Source organism: Cryptotermes secundus, unplaced genomic scaffold (assembly GCF_002891405.2).
Source record: "Cryptotermes secundus unplaced genomic scaffold, Csec_1.0 scaffold216, whole genome shotgun sequence".
Lineage (NCBI taxonomy): Eukaryota > Metazoa > Arthropoda > Insecta > Blattodea > Kalotermitidae > Cryptotermes > Cryptotermes secundus.
This window is the reverse complement of record NW_019727090.1, coordinates 571,906-593,649: the sequence shown is the minus strand read 5'-3', so window position 1 is coordinate 593,649 and position 21,744 is coordinate 571,906. Positions and strand designations below refer to the sequence as shown.

Sequence of the window (21,744 nt, the reverse complement as noted above, 5' to 3'; positions counted from 1 at the left end):
GAACATCACATTACTGAGACACGAGTTCATTATCTCCAGTCTCTGTGCTTCAAGCCAGAAACTTCAACATCGCTACTAGCCTACCAAATCCCGCCGACTGCCGCTTGCCGTTATAACATAACCCACGTTATCCGCTAAGCTTAATTATCTCGCAGACCTGAAGACTTACGGAAATGTGTATTGGACATATAATCATCATCACTCATGGAGCTGAGCCCTTCTTGAGAAGCCGCCAATTGTGCAGCCACTCAAGAACTTCTCAGTATTTTATGGAACCCGAAGTTTCATTACCGTGTTCACATGAGCCCTCCACTGGTCCATATCCTGAGCCACATCAATCCATTTATTAGTCAATAAAAGTCAGATGTAAATTTCTTGTGTTGTTAATACCCCGACATGTTTCGGTCTCATGGGACCATCCAAAGGAGTGTTCATATTAAGAGGAAACCTTACCATTGACATACGTAAACACAAAAATACGGATTTATGATGAGAATCCTAAACTTCCATAAATATTGTGTTAAAATTCGAAGATGTAGGTCGTCAATTTATGATTATGGTTTTGCTGTGTTGTTTTTGTTGCCTCATACTCATGTCCGTTGAACTTGCTTCCACAACTTTTGTTCTAAAAGTTTTTTCCTTCTGACAGACATTAGCGAGTTACGTTCACGATACCCGCAGTATCACATGTGGTATACCCCGTCATTTTTCCCCAGTTGGAAACAGAATTGGAATAGATCGACACCCAGAATCAAATTTCATGAAATTCCGTCCAGTCGTTCTCCGGTTGTTACATGAGGACACACAGACACAAAACGTTGCCTTTGTATAATTTTGTTGCAAACGCGCCGAAAAGGAGATGTCTTATTGAGAAATAAGCCTTGAATGTTCGCTAACAGAATCAGAAAATTACACATTTTGACATATTTCAGAACTATAATGAACTAGTTAAAATATCCATTCTTTACATTAACATTGTTTCTCTAACAAAGCCTATGAAATAATCCTTCAGCATAGAACGTCTCATTGTTAAAAATCATATTTTACATATAGGTTTCTGGACAATCAAATAAGTAAACAAATTCAGAATAAAATATGAGAGCCTTGCTTAAACGTTGTAAAAACTAGAAAATATCAATTGCTGCCATCACATTATAAAAAACCGGCAACATTAACAACGAACACGTATCATGAAAGGCTTCTTACTATATGGAAGAGTAATGTATGGCTGCTATAGAGACAATTCAAAGATAAACTTTTTACGTTAAACTCTGTCCCTCTGAGAGAACAATATATGTTGAGGATGCCTGAGGAGAACAGTTGGCTAGGCAAAGATGAAGAAAACGAGAGAATGGCAAAGTTGTATGCTGAGGAGCCTCATAGTTGGTAGAACTACTCCTCACCTATGTTGGGGCGCTTAAATGGCGAAGACGAAAGAAATGGAATATGTCATTCGTAGGGGTCGCAAGAAGCACACAGAAACGTTTGGTATGAAAACATCATGACAACAGACCGTTTGTGAGACAAAGGCATGAGTGTTGACGACAAAATGATAATGCTAAACACCGTAACAACAGACAACGAAATGGACAGAAATAAGTAGGAGTAGATGCCAGTAACAGTTTTTTTTTTCAGTGACGGTAATTAATCAACATTCGAATTCCATAAGAGTGAATTTTATGATCATTTGAACGAGTGGCGTCAGATTAAAGGAGGCTGTATTACGGAGAACGGAAGATGCACATGACGTACATAAAAGAAACACATAAACAGTTAAGAAGGTAGAGTTTGTTAGTAATAGGATGTCATACATAATACTAAGACAGTGTTAGCAACCGGTGTGCCGTCACAAGGTGAAAGGTGTGACGCGAAATTTTACCTATTGTAAGAAATTAATTGTCGAATTTTATTAGTTTTATTTTATCCCAGTTACAGTGTTTCATATGCTTGTGTGGTATTCTCAGCCACTGCACTGATTAAATAAGATGATGCTTGTTTATTCTTTATTGCATGCTGTGATTTTTTATGTACAGTAATGTTATATTCAAAGAAATTAAACGTAAATTATTTACTCACAGTTGTTGTTAGATCATAGTTTTCATTATTGATTTATTTTTATTTTTCTCGCATCTACGCAGCTTCTTTGATGTGCTTTTCCCTAAAATTTCAGGGATTAGCTAGGGTTTCCCTGTCTTTTATAACGCTGTTTCGGCATCTGCCCCTATTTGTTAGAAGTTAGAGCTCATTCAACTTTATGACTTTCTTCCTGTAACGATGCACCCACCGATTGTTGGACTTCATTTAAAATTATAAATATTTAAAAAGTAAGTCGGTATAGTGTCACTTCTTCCGTTTGAAGCGTAGAGATCCCACGTTTTACAGTTGTTTCAGTTCTATCACAGCTATGCTCTGAAGTAGTTCGCAAATTTTGATTGCTAGTTCGAGAATTACAGATGGGTCATTTGAGATATCCCCGACTGTATGGCCACTTGCTGAGGGCAATAAAGTGGCGATGGGCATAATTAAAGAACATTTAGAAATGCTGCAGCAGAAATTCAATAAGTATTTTGGGGAGAGTATACAAGATTTCGACTGGGTTCGTGATCCATTTGTTGTGAATTCAGAACATCTTCCGATTAATATACAAGAGGAACTCGCAGATTTAAAAGCAGACAGAACATTGAAACTAAAACGTCTCGATGTGCCTTTGGATACGTTTTGGTTGACAATAAGGAGTGGATACCCGGCTATCTCCGAGACGGCAGTTAATGTGTTACTGCCATTTTCAACTACATTTTTGTGTAAACTGGGCTTCTCGACGTTAACTGAAATTAAGACATCGAAGAGGGAGCGGGTCAAATCCACCGATGAAGAAATGAGACTTGCGTTGTCAAAGATTCCACCACGGATCAGTCGCCTGTGTGCAGCTACGCAGGCGCAAGCATCACATTGAAGGTATGAGTCGAATTACTGTATTTACTTTAATAGTAATAGAAGTGTATTTTCTACACTCTACAGAGAATTAAAGTTCATTAATTGTTAATAAATGTACGAGTCGATTTCTGTTTAATGATAATAAAATAACAATATAATAATAATATAGTAATAAGTTGATCACGTTACGTATTTATATTAATTGTCTGATATCATACGTTTTGGGGGGGAATAACATTTTGGTGTTCCGTGTTGAGTCATGGATACTTCATGGTGTGCCGCGAGTAGAAAAAGGTTGCGGAACATTGCACTAAGAGGTCGTTATTTTTTTAAATTCGCATAGTGGAGGGTGGAGTCCACCTGGGTCCACTCGGCACGTCGGCCACTGACTGGCCTACTGTACCTGCACAGGGTGATTATGATGATGGAGAATGTGATGGAATGAAGATTGGTAGGGGAAACCGAAGTACTCGGAGAAAACTTGCCCCAGCGCCACTTTGTCCACCACAAATCCCACTTGACCAGACCCGGGCTCGAACCCGGGCCGCCGCGGTGGAAAGCCAGCGACTAACCGCTTGAGCTAGCAAGGCCGCGCCATAGGTAGGGAAGACATTTTCAAACCAACAATTGGGAATGAGCGTTTGTACAAAATTTTTAATGATAATGGAGTTAGAGTAGTAAACTTTGTCACACCCAAAAACCTGATTGTCAAAAGTACGATGTTCCCACACCGTAACATTCATAAATTTACTTGGACATCTCCTGATGAGAAGACGCACAACCAAACTGACCATATTTTGATAGATAAGAGACGGCATTCATGGATACTTGATGTACGATCGTTCAGGGCAGCAGATTGTGATACTGACCACTACCTGGTTGTGGCAGAAGTTAGGGAAAGACTGGCAGTGATAAACAAAAAGGCAAAGAATTCATAGGGAGAGGTTCAATCTCAAGAAATTAAACGAGGTAGAGAGTAAGGAGCAGTATCATGTTGAAATCTCAAATAGGTTCGCGGCTTTGAACAATGCAGACGCTGTGGATGATATTAACAGAGCTTGGGAAACTATTAGAGAGAATATACAAATTTCAGCCAGATAGAATCTAGGTTATTAAGAGTTGAAGAAGCATAAGCCATGGTTCGACGAACAATGCTCAAAACGGTTTGATCAAAGAAAACAAGCCAAATAACATTGGTTACAGAATCCAAGTGAATGAATGAATTAATGAATGTATAAGGGGTGGGCCTTCTCGGCCCTTGCACCGCGACCTAGAATCCAAGTGAGATAAATGGGGATAATCTGAAGAGGGTGCTGAGGAGAATGTTTGGACCGAAGAGATGTAGTGACGGGAGGCTGGAGAAAACTGCATAGTGAGGAGCTTCATAACTTGTACTCTTCGCCAAGAATAATTGAAACGAACAAGTTATGGAGGGTGAGATGGACAGGGCATGTAGGACGAATGGGGGAAAGAAGGAAAGATACTAGTAAGAAGACCACAACGTAGGTGGGTGGATAACATTAAAATGGATCTTAGAGAAATAGGATTAGGTGATGTGAACTGGGTCGACCTTGCTCAGGAGAGGGACCAGCAGAGGGCTTTTTTGAATACGGTAATGAACCTTCGGGATCCATAAATTGCTGGGAAGTTCTTGAGTAGCACCACAACTGGAGGCTTCTGAAGATGGTCTTAGCTGCATGAAGTTAGTCAGTTAATTATATTGCATAAGGAACGATCAAGAGATTTTAAAGATTTATATTTGAATAAGTATATTGCATAAGGAAAGATCATGAGATATTAAAGATTTATATTTTAATAATTAGACTAATGACGAGTTAATTTAACAAATAACGTAACAAACTTCCTTGCAATATCAGTAACTTTACATACTTCTAACGATTATGGGCAGGTTTGTGTGTGCTGATCACCTGGATAAATATGCAAACAGAGGCATAAGCTCCTGGTAAAGTCACCCATGGTGGACCTGCCGAAAGGTAGCTACTAGATTAAAGGTAGCCCCTGGTCTCCTACGATGTGGCTGTACATGAGGCTAACAACCTCACACCGAAAAACAATCTGTGTTAAGAAACCTAACGATATATATACAGAGTGTCCCAGGAGGAATGTGCCAAACTTCGAGAGGGCGTTCCTTATGTTAAAGTATGCCGGTATAACCCAAAACACCTATGTCCAAAGTTGAACGGTTACGGAGATAATGGCCAGAGAAGTGTGAAACTTTGACCGGTGTTACACACTTGTTGATTACAAAATACATATTTAAACAGGCAGGAATATGTGGTTTCTGTAATGTTAATAATGTACGTAACATCAAACTAACTTGTGAGTGACAAGCAGCCATTAAATTGAACTACAAAAAACTCGTACGCCATGTCAAAGTTGTCGTTAAGAGTTCCAAGCACTATACATGACACATGAATGGCAAGCGCTGACGTAACATTCCTGACTGCGCGTTCTGGTGTGCGAATGTATGGGGCTAACGTGAGCTGCAATCACCACACTCAAGGACAAACGTAGATAAGACATGCCAGCTGACAGGTACAGTGCGTGGACTCGCCAGAAGACCACACTTTTCTCTGGCCATTATCTCCGTAACCGTTCAACTTTGGACATAGGTGTTTTGGGTTATATCGGCATACTTTAACATAAGGAACACCCTCCGGAAGTTTGGCACATTCCTCCTGGGACACCCTGTATATGCTGGATGCGAGAGGAATGAACATATTTCGTTAAGTATGCCAAGGTTCTTACAGGGCCGTACAACCATTGAGCAAGTAAGGAAACAGATGAAAGAAATAGTAAAATTTCAAAATGTAAAATATTTTCCTTAATTTTTTAATGGCAAATTAATGATATCATTATATTATACGCCTCAGTTGTAGCTTACCGCTGCGTTTTTATTATCGTAATATCGGCTCTTGTTTACATCCGGTAATTTAGTCATTGAAACCAGACGCCCTGGCACGTACCCACAATTAACCTGAAGACGGAATTCTATGAGTCGATTAGGCCGAGAGGAGGAAAGAAGCAGTTGGAAGTCGGTATCGATATAAGATGACAGTGGGTATAACAGGAAAAATATTAACAACAAAATCGTGGTAACGGTACTAGCCACGGTAATGATATTAACCAGAGCAACCACAGTACTGACGTCGAAGCTTTATGAAATGTAGGTCATCCTCAAACGCGAGTCAGAATGCCAATATGCACTCCGGTTCGGCTTGCACATTTCCAGTATTGTTTGATACGCTAACTGCGAAGTGCGTGACTCCTGAAATCAATACTTAAACATTCCGTTGTGCTTAAGTCGGTGCTTTTATCGGCTGCTTACACTCTGAGTGTATCATTCCTTCAGTATCAGCATATTAGCATGGCAGGTGGTCACGGTGTTACGCAAACAGGCACGGCCAATATGTGTCAGCATTCTGGACCACTTGCTACTCTCTCACGGAGCTGAGCCCTGCTTGAGATTGTGCAGCTACTCGAACTTCGCAGCATTTTATGGAACCCGAAGGTTCAGTGCCGTATTCACAAGAGCCCTCCACCGGTCCTGGTCTTGCTACACGGCACCATATCCTTCAGTCTATGTTTGTTTCCATATTGAACCAATGAACACATTTTTATAAACCTGGGCATTATGTCATATCATCAGTGTCCACTCTGAGACTGATATTTCCGTAATTCCACTTCATCAGTAGTAGTCTACCAGCGTGGCGTTAGTGCCAGCTTATGAGGGAACACCGCTCAATATAAAGCAGTGTATACTGTATAATTGCACCTGGTAACAAGCCCCAAAAATACGTAGGTCGTACTGAAAGTCATGAGCAACAATTTTTTGTAAAGTAACATGCTTCATTATTGACAAACCAAATACACCACCTCAATCTACAGACCTTTCTTTATTTTTCCACATAATCGCCACTTCTTTGTACACATTTCTCCCAGCGTTCTGGGAATTTGAAAATTCCCCTTCTGTAAAATTCCGTTCCAGCCATCCGAAGACACTGACGCACTGCTTTCTAAATTCATCGTGCTTATGGAAGTCTGTGCATGGGTGCAAGCAGTGTTCGAAGATGGGTGAAAAATTTTAAAGATGGGAACACCAGGAGTGAAGATGAGCCTCGCAGCGGTCGTCCTCGAAGAGCCTCAACCGAACGCGACAAGGAAAGAGTGGATGAGATCATTCAAGATGACAGGCGTGTGACTGTGGATACAGTAGCCCGAAAACTTGGAATAGGGCACAGTGCAGTACAGGAGATGATTGAAAGCTTGGGCTATAGGAAAATATTGTGCTCGTTGGGTCCCGCGGTTATTGACCGAAGACCATAAAGGTCACATTGGAAACAATTGCAATGATGGGGTGGGAAGTTCTTCCACACCCCTCCTATAGCCCTGATCTGGCACCCTCCGACTACCATCTTTTCGGATCTGTGAAGGATCAGCTGCGTGGACAACGTTTTGAAACAAGGGAGGCAATTCAGAAAGCTGTGCGTCAGTGTCTTCGGATGGCTGGAACAGAATTTTACAGAAGGGGAATTTTCAAACTCCCAAAACGCTGGGAGAAATGTGTACAAAGAAGTGGCGATTATGTGGAAAAATAAAGAAAGGTCTGTAGATTTAGGTGGTGTATTTGGTTTGACAATAATAAAGAATGTTACTTTACAAAAAATTGTTGCTCATGACTTTCCGTACGACCCTCGTATGTTATTTCTGTTGATGTCATTTCTTTATAAGTAAAAAAAGTAAAGGTATCCCTGTAACAGGCCTTGGAGGCCCATAGGGTTGTGAGATGTTGAGGTTCCCACATTTTCTAGACAACTGGCTTATTATTTTTTTTTATTATTGCTAGTGGGGTGGGACTAAGTCCCTTGTACCGCGGCCACTTCTGGCCTATTGTACCAGCCCCAGATGATAGGTGAGGGTGATTGTGGAGCAATTGGTGGAATGAAGATTGGCAGGGGAAACCGAAGTACTCGGAAAGAACCTGCCCCAGCGCCGCTTTTTCCACCACAAATCCCACTTGACCAGACCCAGGATCGAACCCTGGCAGCCGTGGTGGGAAGCCAGCGACTAACCGCTTGAGCTATGGTGCGGGCTTCACAATTGGCTCATAGATGGCGGTAAGGTTGTCAGCCCTACACGCCGGCCGGCCTTTACCCCTAAGAATATTCCAAGATTAATACTGGTACTCATTTCTGTTAGAGGCTGAGTCGACCCCAGGGCCACAGTGCGGTTGGAAGGATTACGTCCAACGGCGGCGTTTGACACTGGCGGCGATGAAAATTCGGGTTCTACTATCAGCGTTAGTCGGTTAATTGGTAAGTCGCGTTGTTTGTTTGTTTCTTTGTTTGTTTAGAGAGATCATGACGTCGACCTCCTCCACCCTCAACATTTTTCTTTACGTGTTGCATGCTGCTGGGTCACTCAAAACAGTGTACTGTTTTCCCAATATTCTTGTTGGCGTGGCTAGAAGTGTCGTATTGTTCCTACTGTACTTCTGTCTTAACAGGGATACTGATGTTAATGGAATACTTAGTTGGGTAGTAATTACTTAGGACGGGCGCCACTGTAAGCATGCACTTGCAGAATTGATACGGAGGCGCAGCTTCGGGAAATTGACACGAAACTTTAAGGGTGTAGTTGTTAAAACTCACACCAGAGGAACTAAATGAGTTGGTTTCGTCTAGATTTAACACATTTTTCACAGTCACAACAGGTATGTTTCTTGCCTTTACAGCACACACATTTCTTTCTTTCACTTCTTTACTTAAATTAAGTCAATAACTTGATTAGCACTTTAGTTACTTTGAATAAAGGCGGCGCCATAGTTCAGGCGGTTAGTCGCCGGTTTCCCACAGTGGCGGCCCGGGTTCGAGCCCAGGTCAGGCCATATGGTGGACAAAGTGGCACTTCAAGACTCCCTCCCCCCAAAAAGAAATATATTTGCAGAACAAATAATCAGTGTTCAACAGAACTTAGGACTTCCTTCATAGAATTTAGAACGAGGGTGCGAGAAGAACAGGTTCGTATAGTTCGAGAATTTGACGCCAATTATTATACTTGATAATTTTGAATTACGGAGCGTGCGGGAAACACATCCGTATATTCCGAGGATTTGACACGAAGTGTTTCCGCTTGGAGATGGCTTGGGTATACCCTCAAGCGTCAAAAAATTCAGATTTTCGGTTTTCCCATCGCGGAGCCGTTGACTGGCAAGTTTAAACGTGGTTTATCGCGAGGACAACACAATATGCCTGTCCTACGCACATTCTTGGGTGTGGGGTGGGGGAGATATAATGAGGACTCGCAGGATGATGAGAATCTGATGCCGTAACTGCGTCTGCAACACGAACGCAACTTAGAGACGGTAGTGAAGGACGCTGATGACGACGGTATGATGTCATAGGAATATCTGTATATCTGTATGTCAGCATAATTATGTACGACAATCATATCGAACCAAACAGAAGGCTGCTGCCTGCCAGGTGATGTACCTACGGCCCGTAATGAGTTAAGACGTGTGTGTAAGCGAAATGCCTCGAGTGGGTGAGTGGTTGCCCCTTAGCTTACTTATTCGCGCTGTCTCGGGTCCGGAGACTGTGGGCTTTCGTTGTTTCCCTGTCTCTCCTCAGGAAACATTGCTATGGTACTTTAAAACAGGACGTAACATCTTCCTTCCGAAATATTTACATTTTATCACTCGCGGTAATTATTCCTTCGTTTTGCATTACATAACCTATGCATAAGAGAAATCGTTGTTAAACAGAATACGAAGATACGTGCTTCGTAGCTGTTTATGGGTAGATTGATATAGGCACAACCTCTCTACTTGAATTCCAGAGGTAAGAAGTTCAGTTTCAACCGAGTATTCTAAGTGAGCTTCTTTCGGCTTTCCTCATTCCCGGAAAATGTCGTCTTTCCATGTAATATAATTCGATATTATAGTTTATTTATTGACTGTCAGTATCGAGTCTGTACAGTATCGGTGGTAGGGTGACAGAATAATGTGGAGCAGTTAAAAAAATTTGCTTACTGGTGGGTGGAGTCCAACTGGGTCCATTCGGCACGGCGGCCACTGATGGCCCTATTGTAGCCTGCCCCGGCTGATTATGATGATGGGGAATTTGGCGGAATGAAGATTGGCGGGGGAAACTGAAGTACTCGGAGAAAACCCGCCCCAGCGCCACTTTGTCCACCACAAATCCCACTTGACGTGACCCGGGGATCGAACCCGGGTCGCCGCGGTGGGAAGCCAGCGACTAACCGCTTGAGCTATGGCGCGGCCTATGTGGAGCAGTTTGTATAATGAGAAGAATGCTGTAAGACCTATAAAGTTGAAACAACGTCTTCAAATAATAATGAAAAATCACATCGTGGAGTAGAGAGATTCGTCCAGTACGCAAGCCAGTCATCATTCGTAATCCTAGACTAGCAGTTATAAATCTGTGCTTCGCGACATCCTTCGGGTGTCGCAGTTTACGAGCACAAAATATGTTTCCGCAATCAAAATGAAGCTTTTACATTTAGATATGTCATCATAACTGCAAGGGACATTGTTCAGAAATCCATAAACTCCTCAGTGGCTCAATAATGCTAACGCAGCGCAAGCAGGAGAGCCAACGAACATCTGGTTTCAAAACAAACATCAAAGATACAGACTAGCTGGAAGGTCTGAGTAGATCATTGGGCAAAATTAGGTATTGACTGATTCATGTATTGAATTTATTCATGAAGAACTCTGCGTAGAGATCACGCATTTACTCAATTATTCATTCAAAATTTGCTGAAGTGAACATGAGAATGGAGAAATTACATGCCGGTAATGAGAAATGTATCCATTTTCCCCTCCTTATATTGTTAGAATAATTAATTCAAGGATGATGAGATGAAACACGTATGTGGAAAATCAGAAATGCATGCAAAATTTTGGTCAAAACTTCTGAAGGTAAAACATCAGTAGGGAAACACATTTAGATTATCTTACGATAAATGTGGCTTGATTCACTGGTTTAGAACCAATGGCTAACTTTTATGGACCTGCAAGCGAACCTTCAGGTCCCTAGGGGCCTCCCGAGTAGCAGAATAACTATCAACTTTTCTAGGAAGACAATGCGCCATGGAGTTAGTAATTACATTTATAGGTCTAACATATGGTAACTTCTGAGCTTATGAGAAGTAGCGGTGGAGTGGTTACTTATCCCGCTTTATACTCTGGAGGTCTTAGGTTCGAATTTAAATTTGGAATTAACTAAGTGGAAAATTACTTCGTAGCCTCTTCAGCGGGTTCTGGGATATTACCTAAAGAAGGTCATGCTCGCAGCATATCATTAATAATTTTTATATTATTGGGCGATGTATGACCAGTGCAATTGAACTAAAAAATACATATGTAGGCATGTAAATGGAAAATGTAAGCAAATTAATGTTTTATATCGTCTTTCCGAAATTGTCTGTCATGTTTGCAACAAGTTCACCGTCAGCAATGCAGAAAGGCGTAACTAAGTGTGCTGAAGGTAAACTTACTTCCTAATAAAGTTGGTAAGTTCCGTGCTCTAAAGATACAACCGGGAAGAACTTATCTGGTATCTCCGTCCATCTGCGTGATTCGCCTTCCAAATTATACGGCGGTTTTGAAGGAAAATAGTGTTAGGTTACATCAGCCACCGGGGTCATTAAAGTGTTTGCTTTCAGTGTATCAAGTTGCCAACCAGCCAGCAAGCCTGCGAAAAAAACAAGGCCCCACATGGACAGTCAATATTACATGAAATTCATTAACATTAAAAAACTAAAGCCGTGCAAGACTCATGCTAAATATCCAAAACTAACAGGATGTCTAACAGCACAGCACTGCCCACTGCCCACGGATCAATGGCTCTGATTAATTCCAAATTTAAAATCGCAAAGCCGGGGTTAAGGATGCTGTCATCTTAGAGTTCCATAAAATGCTGGGAAGTTCTTGAGTAGCGGCACAATTGTCGGCGTCTCAAGGAGGGCTCAGCTCCATGGGTGTCATCTAGCGGAGTCGAGCTTATTTGTTGGAAACCCAACTCGTTGGCTCAGTGGGTAACATTCTTAGGTATTATCGATTGCAGGCTTACACCGTGGTTCGTTGATGATGCTGGCTTTGCTCCGGTGTCTTTCCACCTTGTGGAACTGCGTAATGTTTTGGAGGTACATACTGCTTCCATCTTGAGGGTTGCAGCGAGTACGGTGAATAAGTGACAAGCAGGCTATTCTTCCCACGTACCTACTACATATTCTGGTTCGACAGACAAATGGGACACTGGGTTCTTGTGCCCCGTCCAGGTCAACAGGGACAGAGAACACGAAAATGCGAAAAAAGAAAGAGGCGTTTTTAAAGGTCACGGAGTGTACAATATTGTTCCAAAACTGCCATATCTTCAAATGTTGACCAGGCACAAGATTTCTATATTCCGGGATATAACGCTGTGTAGTCTGTTAAAATCAACCGAAGTTCCAGAGGAATATACCGCTTCCATCCTTAGGGTCAAAGAATAAGTCTTCATCGATCCAGAAGACTGAGGTGACGTTCTGCTGGCTACCTGTTTCATGCTGGTTTCTAGCTTGGCTTATTCTTTGACCCTGAAGATTAAGGTGAACTGTACTTCTGTAACGTTGGTTGCCTTTCAACAGACTACACAAAGTTATACCCCAGAAGACACAATTCTTTATAACCACCGCTGTGAGAACCTCAAACCCTACAGGCACAATATTGCCTCCTCTGCAAGGGTCATGTTTTACTTCGGCTGGTTATTTAACAACACTGCCAGTATCGAGACTATATAGCATCAGATGACTGATGGATGTGGAGCAGATGGTGGAATGAGGACAGGGGAAACTGAAGTATTCCGAGAGAACTTGCTCCATTGCCACATCTTGATCTGGGATCAAACCAGGGCTGCAGTGGTGGGAAGTTGGCAACTTACTGCCTAAGCCGAGGAGGGTGCAAGGTGGAGTATGTACGAGTATCCCCGTTTACTGGGGCAGCTTCGCTAATGCCATTGTGTCCTCAAAATGTATACCATTTTCCTGGTTAGCTGAATATCATGGCACAGTCAAACATTCCGGATGATATAACCAGAGGTATGTCAGTCCTTCCCTCTATATAATGTCCTGTGTGTGTATATATACATCACTCACTCAAGGAGCTCAGCCCTTCTTGAAAAACTCCCAACTGTGCAGCTACTCAAGAACTTCCCAGCATTTTATGGAACCTGAAATTTCATTACTGTTTTCACAAGAGCCCTCCACTGGTCCCTATCCTGAGCCAAATCAATCCAATTCATACCATCCCATTCTCTCTCTAAGATCCAGTTTAATATTGTCCACCCACCTATGCCTTGGTCTTCCCAGTGGTCTCCTTCCTTCTGGCTTTCCCACCAATATCCTATATGCCTTCCTTTTCTCCCCCAATCATACTACATGCCCTGCCCATTTCATCTTCCTTGACACGTTCATTCTAATTATACTTGGAGAAGATGGCAAGTTATGAAGCTCCTCATAGTGTAGTTTTCTCCAGTCTCCTGTCACTTCATCTCTCTTTGGTCCAAATATTCTCCTCAGCAAACTGTTCTCACCCTTGGTCTATGTTCTTCCCTTAATGTCAGAGACCAAGTTTCACACCCATACAGAACCGCATGCAAAATTATAGTTTTGCATATTCTAATATTTTTTTAGAGAGCAGATGAAAAGACACAAGGTTACAGGCTGAATGGTAGCAAGCATTACCCAAGTTCAATCTCATCTTAATTTCCTCCTGAATCAGGTTTTGATTTGTTATGCACGCAGTTGTTCCTAGATATATGAACTGTGCCATATTTTCAAAACATCTGTTACCTATCTTTATATCCTGATTTTGCTTTGCATTTTGGTGATGAGAGAGCAACATATGCTTAATTTTCTGTGTCTAGACCAACCTCCTTACTTATTCCAAATAGAATTAATTAGCTTATGGATCTTAGGACATAATATTTCACCTCCTACTTGAATAAGTTCTGCCAGAATTTGATCACTACCTGACGTGTGTGTGTGTGTGTATATATATATATATACCTATAAGTAAAAAAGTAAAGGTATCCTTGTAGCAGACTGTGGAGGCCCATAGGGTTGTTTTCTAGACAATCGGCTCATAAATGGCGGTAAGGTTGTCAGCCTTACGCGCCGGGCACCCTTTACCCCCAAGAACATTCCAGGTACTCGTTTCTGTTAGAGGCTGAGTCGACCCCAGGGCCATAGTGCGGCTGGAAGGTTTGGGTAAACTGGGGGAAAAAAAAAAAATCCAAAGACCTCATTGGGATTCGATCCCGCAACCTTCCGGAGTGAGATAACACTCGCCCTATCAATTTCGACACTTAAGACATATGATGTAACATGCACCTCCGAAACACCGGTAAAGGTGCACTTCCACACGGTTCAAAGATCCACGAGCAGGATTAACACGATTTTATAGACTGGAAATGACGCCCTTATATTCGTGTTGATACATGGGTACATACGCCGTATACCAGATATGAAAAACACGTATTCAGATAATAACAGTGACGGTTGTAGAGCAGTTATTCTGGTGAGGCACTTCTGAAACGGAATTTTTGTCTTTTTTTCAAATATAACTTTTACGGAATTACTGTTGCATATTCCATTGTGCAATATGTGATTATAATGCAACAAGCATGTTACTGTTGTGACTTAGAAAAATCATTATGATAAAAGACTATCATTAAAACTACAGTGTTATTTACTTCATCGTCTTCAACTCTTGAAACGCAGCCACGTTTCGGAAAGAGTGCAAGAGTTTTCTAGTACCGTTCCACAATCAATACGGGAATACCAAGGCATTATCACTGCAAATATTTACCAGGTTCATGCACATTAGACACTATTCAGATCCTGTGTCTAAACCTTAGCATATTTCTCTAATATTCTAGGTTGTCAGTGGAAATATGTCCAAAAAACACTACCAATACGTCCACCTTAACGATATTTTCGCGTGATCACATCCGGTGGAATTTTTAAATAATAGACATTTTGAAATTTATACGTTTATTCGCTGTTATATCATACTGATCACAGAACACAATTTTCTAAAACGTTATTTATTCATGAGAATAATACTTCTAATGTACTAAGATTTTGTGGAAATGACATGACCAACATCACTCAATTTTCAACGACGTTAATACGTCACATCCTGATTCTAGAAAAAGCTGATACAGTGCTGCAGAGGTTAAGGAGAAGTTGGGTTGTGTGTAAAGAGCCATAGCTATATTGTGTTACATTTGTTTCAGTTACTTTGAATTGGTATATAATTTTATAAGATCTGATATATATAAAATTACTTCATAATGCCAAGACGCGGAAGATCTAGCCCACCACCAAGGTAAGGGATTTCCATGCTTTTACGAATAAACGATGATTAGGGTGTAGCATAATAAATTTGTATTTTTCTCGTAAGTATAATGAAACTAGATTTAATAATTAACAAACATCTCTTGGTATGGCTTCTAATGAAAGAAGCAACAGAAAGAACTGGTAGGTTTGTAGGTGATGAAATTGCCAGTTTATTTGTGAAACGCAAGTACAAGCTGTCCCAAAAGCACTCGCCTCTCAAGGATTTTTAAATCATTTTGCATTTGGGAATGAAATAGCGAATAATTTCATAAAGAAGTTTGTTGCCATCATGAATGCAGCGTGTATGAATGACAGTGTAAATAGCTTTTTCCTGGGAAAAAAAAAAGATGTATAATTGTAGGTAGAATGATTAATATTTCTTAATATACGCGGTGTTATGTACGGAATAGTGGTATGAATTGCACTGGCGACTTATGTTGTTGATTGTCTTTGCTCTGTGACATCCTGTTTAATGATCCCCCGAAGCACAAGTTTCACAGGTTGAAAGTTAGGGGCTATGTGGGGGCCAGTGAAGTGGAGTGATTACTTATTCTGACTCTACCAGTACATCCTTCTTAAAAAAATTGTTGCAATGTTTATGAGCCGCCAGAGCATAATGTGGAGGTGCCCAATCATACTGAAACAGGAATTCATCTCGGATACAGTTGTGGAAGAAACCGTTCATGAATCATCTGCAGGTAATTGCTTTGTTACAAATGCAGCAAATAAATAAGGTCCCATTGAGTGTCTTGCACGAAATTCTACTCAGATCATGACGTGGAGAATTATTTTCAATATTTTGAAAAAATCAGGGTATATTTACCCCAAAATGCACTATTTCTGGGATGACTGCTTCTGTAAATTGAACATTCATGACTGAACAGGATTTTTTGCATGAAGTTAATGTCAAGAACATTTGAAGCACAAGCTCACAGGCCAGGCTTCTTTGGTCCATGTAATCATGTAGCTCATTCACAAACAGATGGTAGGGATGCATGTGATCTCTTTGCAAGTGTTACTGCAGACTTGATTTTGATATTCCCAGTTCTGAAGAGCATTTGCATAATAGTTTCATCACTGATGTGAGGTTTCCATCACTTCTTCTGTCTAGTGTGTCTGACGTTCGCAGTATTCCTGAATGTGAAGCCTCCGTTTTTATCTGTCATGGAATAACTTCATTTCCAATGCAAGGACTGCCAGCTACAGTTGAGGATCTTTATGAAAATGCCCTTGAAAGTGTTATAAAAATTCTTATAGAGTTTTCCCATTGATCTGCTCTTCTTGCTTCCAGACAGCTATTATTAATATTACTATCATCGTAAAAGGTCTTTTGTCAGTCGTTTCATTTATCTGAAATAATATATAACAGGCACAACCTATAAATACATTTGAGTAACAAAGTTAAGAAAGTGCACAAAGATCCAATATTGGATGTACTCAGTAGTTGGTAAATTAACTTTGGGACAGGCTGTACATGCAGCTCAAATATCAGTACAGCTAGTCTTAAGGAATAAATAAAGTTCAGAATGTGTTGACGGTGTTCCCCACTGCATCATGGTAAACTCTGCTTGAAAGATTATGAAGCTGTAGGGTTTCTGAAACAGCAGAGCTCCAGGAATTCACCCACAAATGCTGTTGAACCTATTGTAAATGAAGACAGCGAAGTAGACAGCAACATCAATGGTGGATCAAGTGACATGTCAGAAAGTGAAAGTCTGTGAGGAGACATTGGAAGAGCACTGAAGACTATAAAAGTAATTAATATTCTCTGTAGTGTGCAGTGATTTGTAATGTACTGAAATCAGCTTTCCTCTCCTATATAATTTGGTGATAGAGAATTTTATTTAGAGTGTCGTGTATGTGGCCTGCTATAATCACTTACAGCAAACTTGTGGTAAGTGACTCCAAGGTTCCAGTACGCAGTTCAGAAACCAGAAATTCTGATGTTACTTATAATAAAGAAACTTGACCTAACCAGGAATGAGCACTTGTATGTGATCAAAAGCTGCCCTGGTAGCATTTGTGGAATTTTGATATCCAAGAGTAGAAGGTGGATGGCCAGAGTAATCATATGGAATGTGTGGGGCATTGTATGATCAGAAATTACTTTCTTGCCGAAATTATGTGTGATGTTGAATAATGCCATAGGTCATCAAATGTGCCAGCACGTACATCGCCCACGTATTCTCAGCCAGCCCCACAGCATGCAATGCCTCAGCAACCAGCAGTGGTGCAGCAGCAGCAGCCTGGATTATTGAAACAGATGGCTGCAACAGCTGGAGGAGTGGCTGTGGGATCTGCAGTGGTTGGTTGTTCAGGAAATTTGTAGCTAAGTACAGTGTAATCCCTATTTAACATACCTTTCTGGACCAGTGATTTTTAACATTAAACTGAGGAAAATCATAAATGGAAGTAATTAGACTCTTATCTTTTAAATTGAATGTTAATGAGTGTAAACCTTAAATCAAGGGACACTAAATTGGGGTTCCACTATACTTCAAATGAAAAGGGAATGAAGGCAGTGTGAGAGGTGGAGAAGTAAGGTTTTGATCTAAATGTACAATATAATGTTGGTTGTTGGATCACGTCATAATTTATGTTGATTTTTTTTGGCCGTAGACCAGCTGTTCTGGCTGAGACCTTTAATAGTCATCTGGTTATTTAACCCGCCTGTATGAATGGCCTGAACTTGTTTACATTCATCTCAGTTTCATTTCTTTACCAAGGATCATGAATTTCTACCATGTACAGAGAATATTAAGTTTGTTGTTTTGTTTAAACATAAAGTTCCTTAACTAGAATTAAGGAATTTTCAGTGATGTATTCATTTTGCAATTGTAGATTGCCACTTATAATGAACTATAACATTTTAAATACATTGAGATAGATAATATTTTCATGCTGTATTTTAATGGTGTGTATAATATTTGCTGTACATCAGCAGTACAGTATGCTTCTAGCGTTGAAGCACATTATAGATTGCCCCTGGTGACATACAGAACATGTAAGGCCATATAATAAAAAGTAGAAAAAGGTAAAGTTGCCCCTGTGCTTAACTAATTAAGCACTGTGCCATGAAAGTTTATGGGGAAGTGGATGAATAGATCCACATTTTCTTGACCTTGGCACTAGCTGGAGGTGAGTGGTTGGCATTATGCCCCTGCTGTTTTATACCTCCCCGGAGAAAAAGCCCCCCCCCCACACATTGGATAGGAGGCTGGGTGGGCCCCAGAATTGGTCTGGATGATAGGATGGGAAAATTCTGACCCTACCAGGACTTGAACTTCGACCTTTCGGTTGTCCAGCCCATAGGCAGTTGCTATACCGACTGTGCTACCCCAGGTCATCCTAGGGTCCTATAATATGTTGAATATTGGATATGGATTAATAAGACAACAGTATGACTATTAGTGTTAACAGACAACAGTCATTCAGCCACTAATCTGAAATTACTCTGTGGTATCGTAATACTGAGGAATTTTTTAGCCCTGTATGATAATTGTGGATTTCGACCTTTCGGTTGTCCAGCCCATAGGCAGTCGCTATACCGACTGTGCTACCCCAGGTCATCCTAGGGTCTTATAATATGTTGAATATTGGATATGGATTAATAATACAACAGTATGACTTTTAGTGTTAACAGACAACAGTCATTCAGCCAGTAATCTGAAATTACTCTGTGGTAGCGTAATACTGAGGAATTTTTTAGCCCTGTATGATAATTGTGGATATTTGCTGCAGGGTCACACTGTAGGGCATGCTTTGACCGGAATGTTCAGTGGTGGTGGTGGTTCCAATGAAGTCCAGCAGGCAGGAGCTGCTCCTGCCCCACAGCAGCAAGGATTGTATGAAGCACAACAACGGGAGCCAACTGGACCTTGTGCTTGGGAGATTAAACAGTTCTTACAGTGTGCACAAGGCCAGAGTGATCTGACACTATGTGAAGGATTCAACGAAGCCTTACGCCAGTGCAAGCAAGCCCACAGTAAGTAATACTGACGTTATGTTGCAGGTATTGGGGAGAGAAATCTCTGAGTGTGTAGTGATCTGGTTGTGTAGCTGGGCAAGGAGTGTGTTCAGAATTCTGGAGGTGAAACATCTGGAGAACTAGGGCCACAGGAGGATAATGTAGTGGTTGATCCAAGGGAAATAGGTTGAGAGTTTGGAAGGTGGTTGGAATTGACCGAGAATTATGCCTTTGTTCTAGCAGTGTTGAAGAATGGGATTAAGTATTGAATATTGTGCACCCTGTTGTCTCTCAGAAAACATTCAGGGGTAATGGTATTTAGATCAAACTAGCTTGGTAAAATAACAGCTGCAGGCTCTTGTGTACATGGTTAAGAAATTCTGGGATCCTGGAAAGCAACGAAATGACAGTGAACTGATAAAGAAAGATTGTATATAGTTGAAGAATGTTTATATGTTGTTTTAACATGATGGCCAACTACCATGTTCTGTAATTAACTCTGACTAAGAACTAGAGGTTCAGTATGGCTAATATAACAGGCAGTCATTGGATGTGACTCTCAGCCAGTACAGTCAAATTTACATCCATAACACCTGGTTTCCACGTATCGTATAATGTGTCCATGGCCACGTGACAACTTAAGAACCACTTCACAGATTTTCGTCAAATTTTGTTTGGGGGAATTTTAACAAAGTTTGTGGAAGCATTAGAATTGTGATTAAATCAGACAATTACTGAAACATCTGATGACCACATATTTCTGCAAATCCAAAGCATAGTTCAGCTGTAACTCACTAAATGTTTGTCAGATATTTACCAGTTAGTTCAGAATTATGTTCTGATAGTTGAAATTTTAAAAACTGGGGCATCAGTGCGGTACTGTAATGTATGTTATGAATTTGGGGGGAAATCTGGTAGTAGGTTGAAGGCTGGACTACTAGGGTTAATTTCTCAGGACAGGATTTTTCTCTGTTAACACATTCAGACCTGCCTTCTGTCGAGTGGCTATTATTGGGCTCTTTCCTCAGGGATGCAGTGGCTAGTAGTATGTGAAGCTGATCATCTATCTCATCTGGTGCTGAAGTTAAAAATTTGTAGACCTTTTTACGTCTGCTTTCTTTCCCTTTATATACTTTCTTGGCATGGAGCATACACAGAGCTTAGACATAGAGAAAATGTGTTGGTTCTTCTTGTGCTGTGCATGCAACATGCATATGTTCTAATGATGTTTTCCTTTTGTTTCAGGCTTGTAATTACGTTTTCTGTAGTTCCTGATTTTAGGCTATATTATCAGATGAGTTTTCTGCAGCTAAATAAGCAACATAGGAAGACCATAAATGATGTTTATAAAAGAGCTCTGTACTTTTCAAGTTTGGTGTAAATAGTAGTATCAGAAATGCAGTATGTAAGCTAGAGGAATTAAATCTGTTGATATGCTTAGTTTTAAAAAAAATTTTGGCTTCAGTCATGAATTTGTTTCATTAGGGGGTTCTGAATAAATGTTTACCCTGAAGGCAAGTTTTATTTAAACTGTGTGGAGGTTTGAAATTTGTAACCTCTTATGTACACAGAAGATGTGTTTCTGTATGTATGTGAGAGGAGATTTGGTAAAGCCAAGAATGAGATGGTATGTGGTTAGAATATGAAGGAATAAATGAATTAATTCATATTGAAGTAAACTGATAGAAAGATGTACCTTGAATTACTATATTAGGACACTTAACAGCATGAATGCGAGAGCTGACCATCTCCGATTCAGAGTCATATTAAGATTGGTTATCTGCATATGCAGTACATGGTATCTTATAGCAGAATTAGTTTGTAACTGGATATTTAACAAATAAATTGAAGTCTGTATCTATTCCATGGGAGTATTTTTTTTAATGAAGTCTGTTCTTTTATATGGTTGTTGGTCATGATGATTTATTCATGTATATAAATTGACAAGAAGAGGAACTTTCTCTCAGTTTGTGGTATCGTTACAAATTATATTAAAGTTTACTTCAAATTTATTTGGGTATTTGAAGTATTGTTCTTTAAAAGCCCGTATCTTGTTTATGTATAATTACAATTAAAAGTGTTTTGTTTTTAATTTTCAGACATTTTTAATCAGTGGCATGTGAACTGTTTAGAGACATGAAGAAAGCCTGTCATTCATTTAGGAGGGAGGTGTTGTACAGTATTTTTATTGAGTTTGTTATAACCATGAAACCATTTGGGCTAATTAAAACATACAAAGGTAAACGCTATCCTTTTAACGGGCTGTGAAGGCCCATGGGGCTGTGAGACATCGAGGCTCACAGAATAGGGAACAAAATTATCTTCCATGCTACATGGTGTCCTAGGACGGCTGAAGAGGCTTAACCTTTAACGGCCGAATGTTATAATTATTCACATCAAATAGCACCCCGAGCTGG

The 21,744-nt window shown here is 40.5% G+C and overlaps 1 protein-coding gene and 1 long non-coding RNA gene across 2 annotated transcripts in view; one reads left to right on the top strand and one right to left on the bottom strand.

The window, feature by feature from the left end:
* Positions 1-15,113, bottom strand: part of LOC117282298 — a 164,479-nt gene extending 149,366 nt beyond the window's left edge. The window contains exons 1-2 of the long non-coding RNA XR_004513012.1: positions 14,828-15,113; positions 11,476-11,672 (exon numbers count right to left, since the gene is read on the bottom strand). This is a non-coding gene — a long non-coding RNA (uncharacterized LOC117282298). The remainder of the gene's footprint in view (positions 1-11,475; positions 11,673-14,827) is intronic.
* Positions 15,114-15,152: 39 nt separating this feature from the next.
* Positions 15,153-21,193, top strand: LOC111864342 (coiled-coil-helix-coiled-coil-helix domain-containing protein 10, mitochondrial). Its single transcript, XM_023851529.2, has 4 exons — positions 15,153-15,349; positions 17,509-17,665; positions 19,102-19,345; positions 20,573-21,193. Exons 1-4 carry the CDS (start codon positions 15,315-15,317, stop codon positions 20,578-20,580), a joined length of 444 nt encoding a protein of 147 aa, XP_023707297.1. The 5' UTR covers positions 15,153-15,314; the 3' UTR covers positions 20,581-21,193.
* The last annotated feature ends 551 nt before the right edge of the window (positions 21,194-21,744 follow it).

Coding starts and splice junctions, on each gene's coding strand:
- LOC111864342 (XM_023851529.2), top strand. CDS start 15,315: ATGCCAAGACGCGGAAGATCTAGCCCACCACCAAG. Junction 15,350..17,508: donor AGATCTAGCCCACCACCAAG/GTAAGGGATTTC, acceptor ATAATGCCATAG/GTCATCAAATGTGCCAGCAC. Junction 17,666..19,101: donor TGGCTGTGGGATCTGCAGTG/GTTGGTTGTTCA, acceptor TATTTGCTGCAG/GGTCACACTGTAGGGCATGC.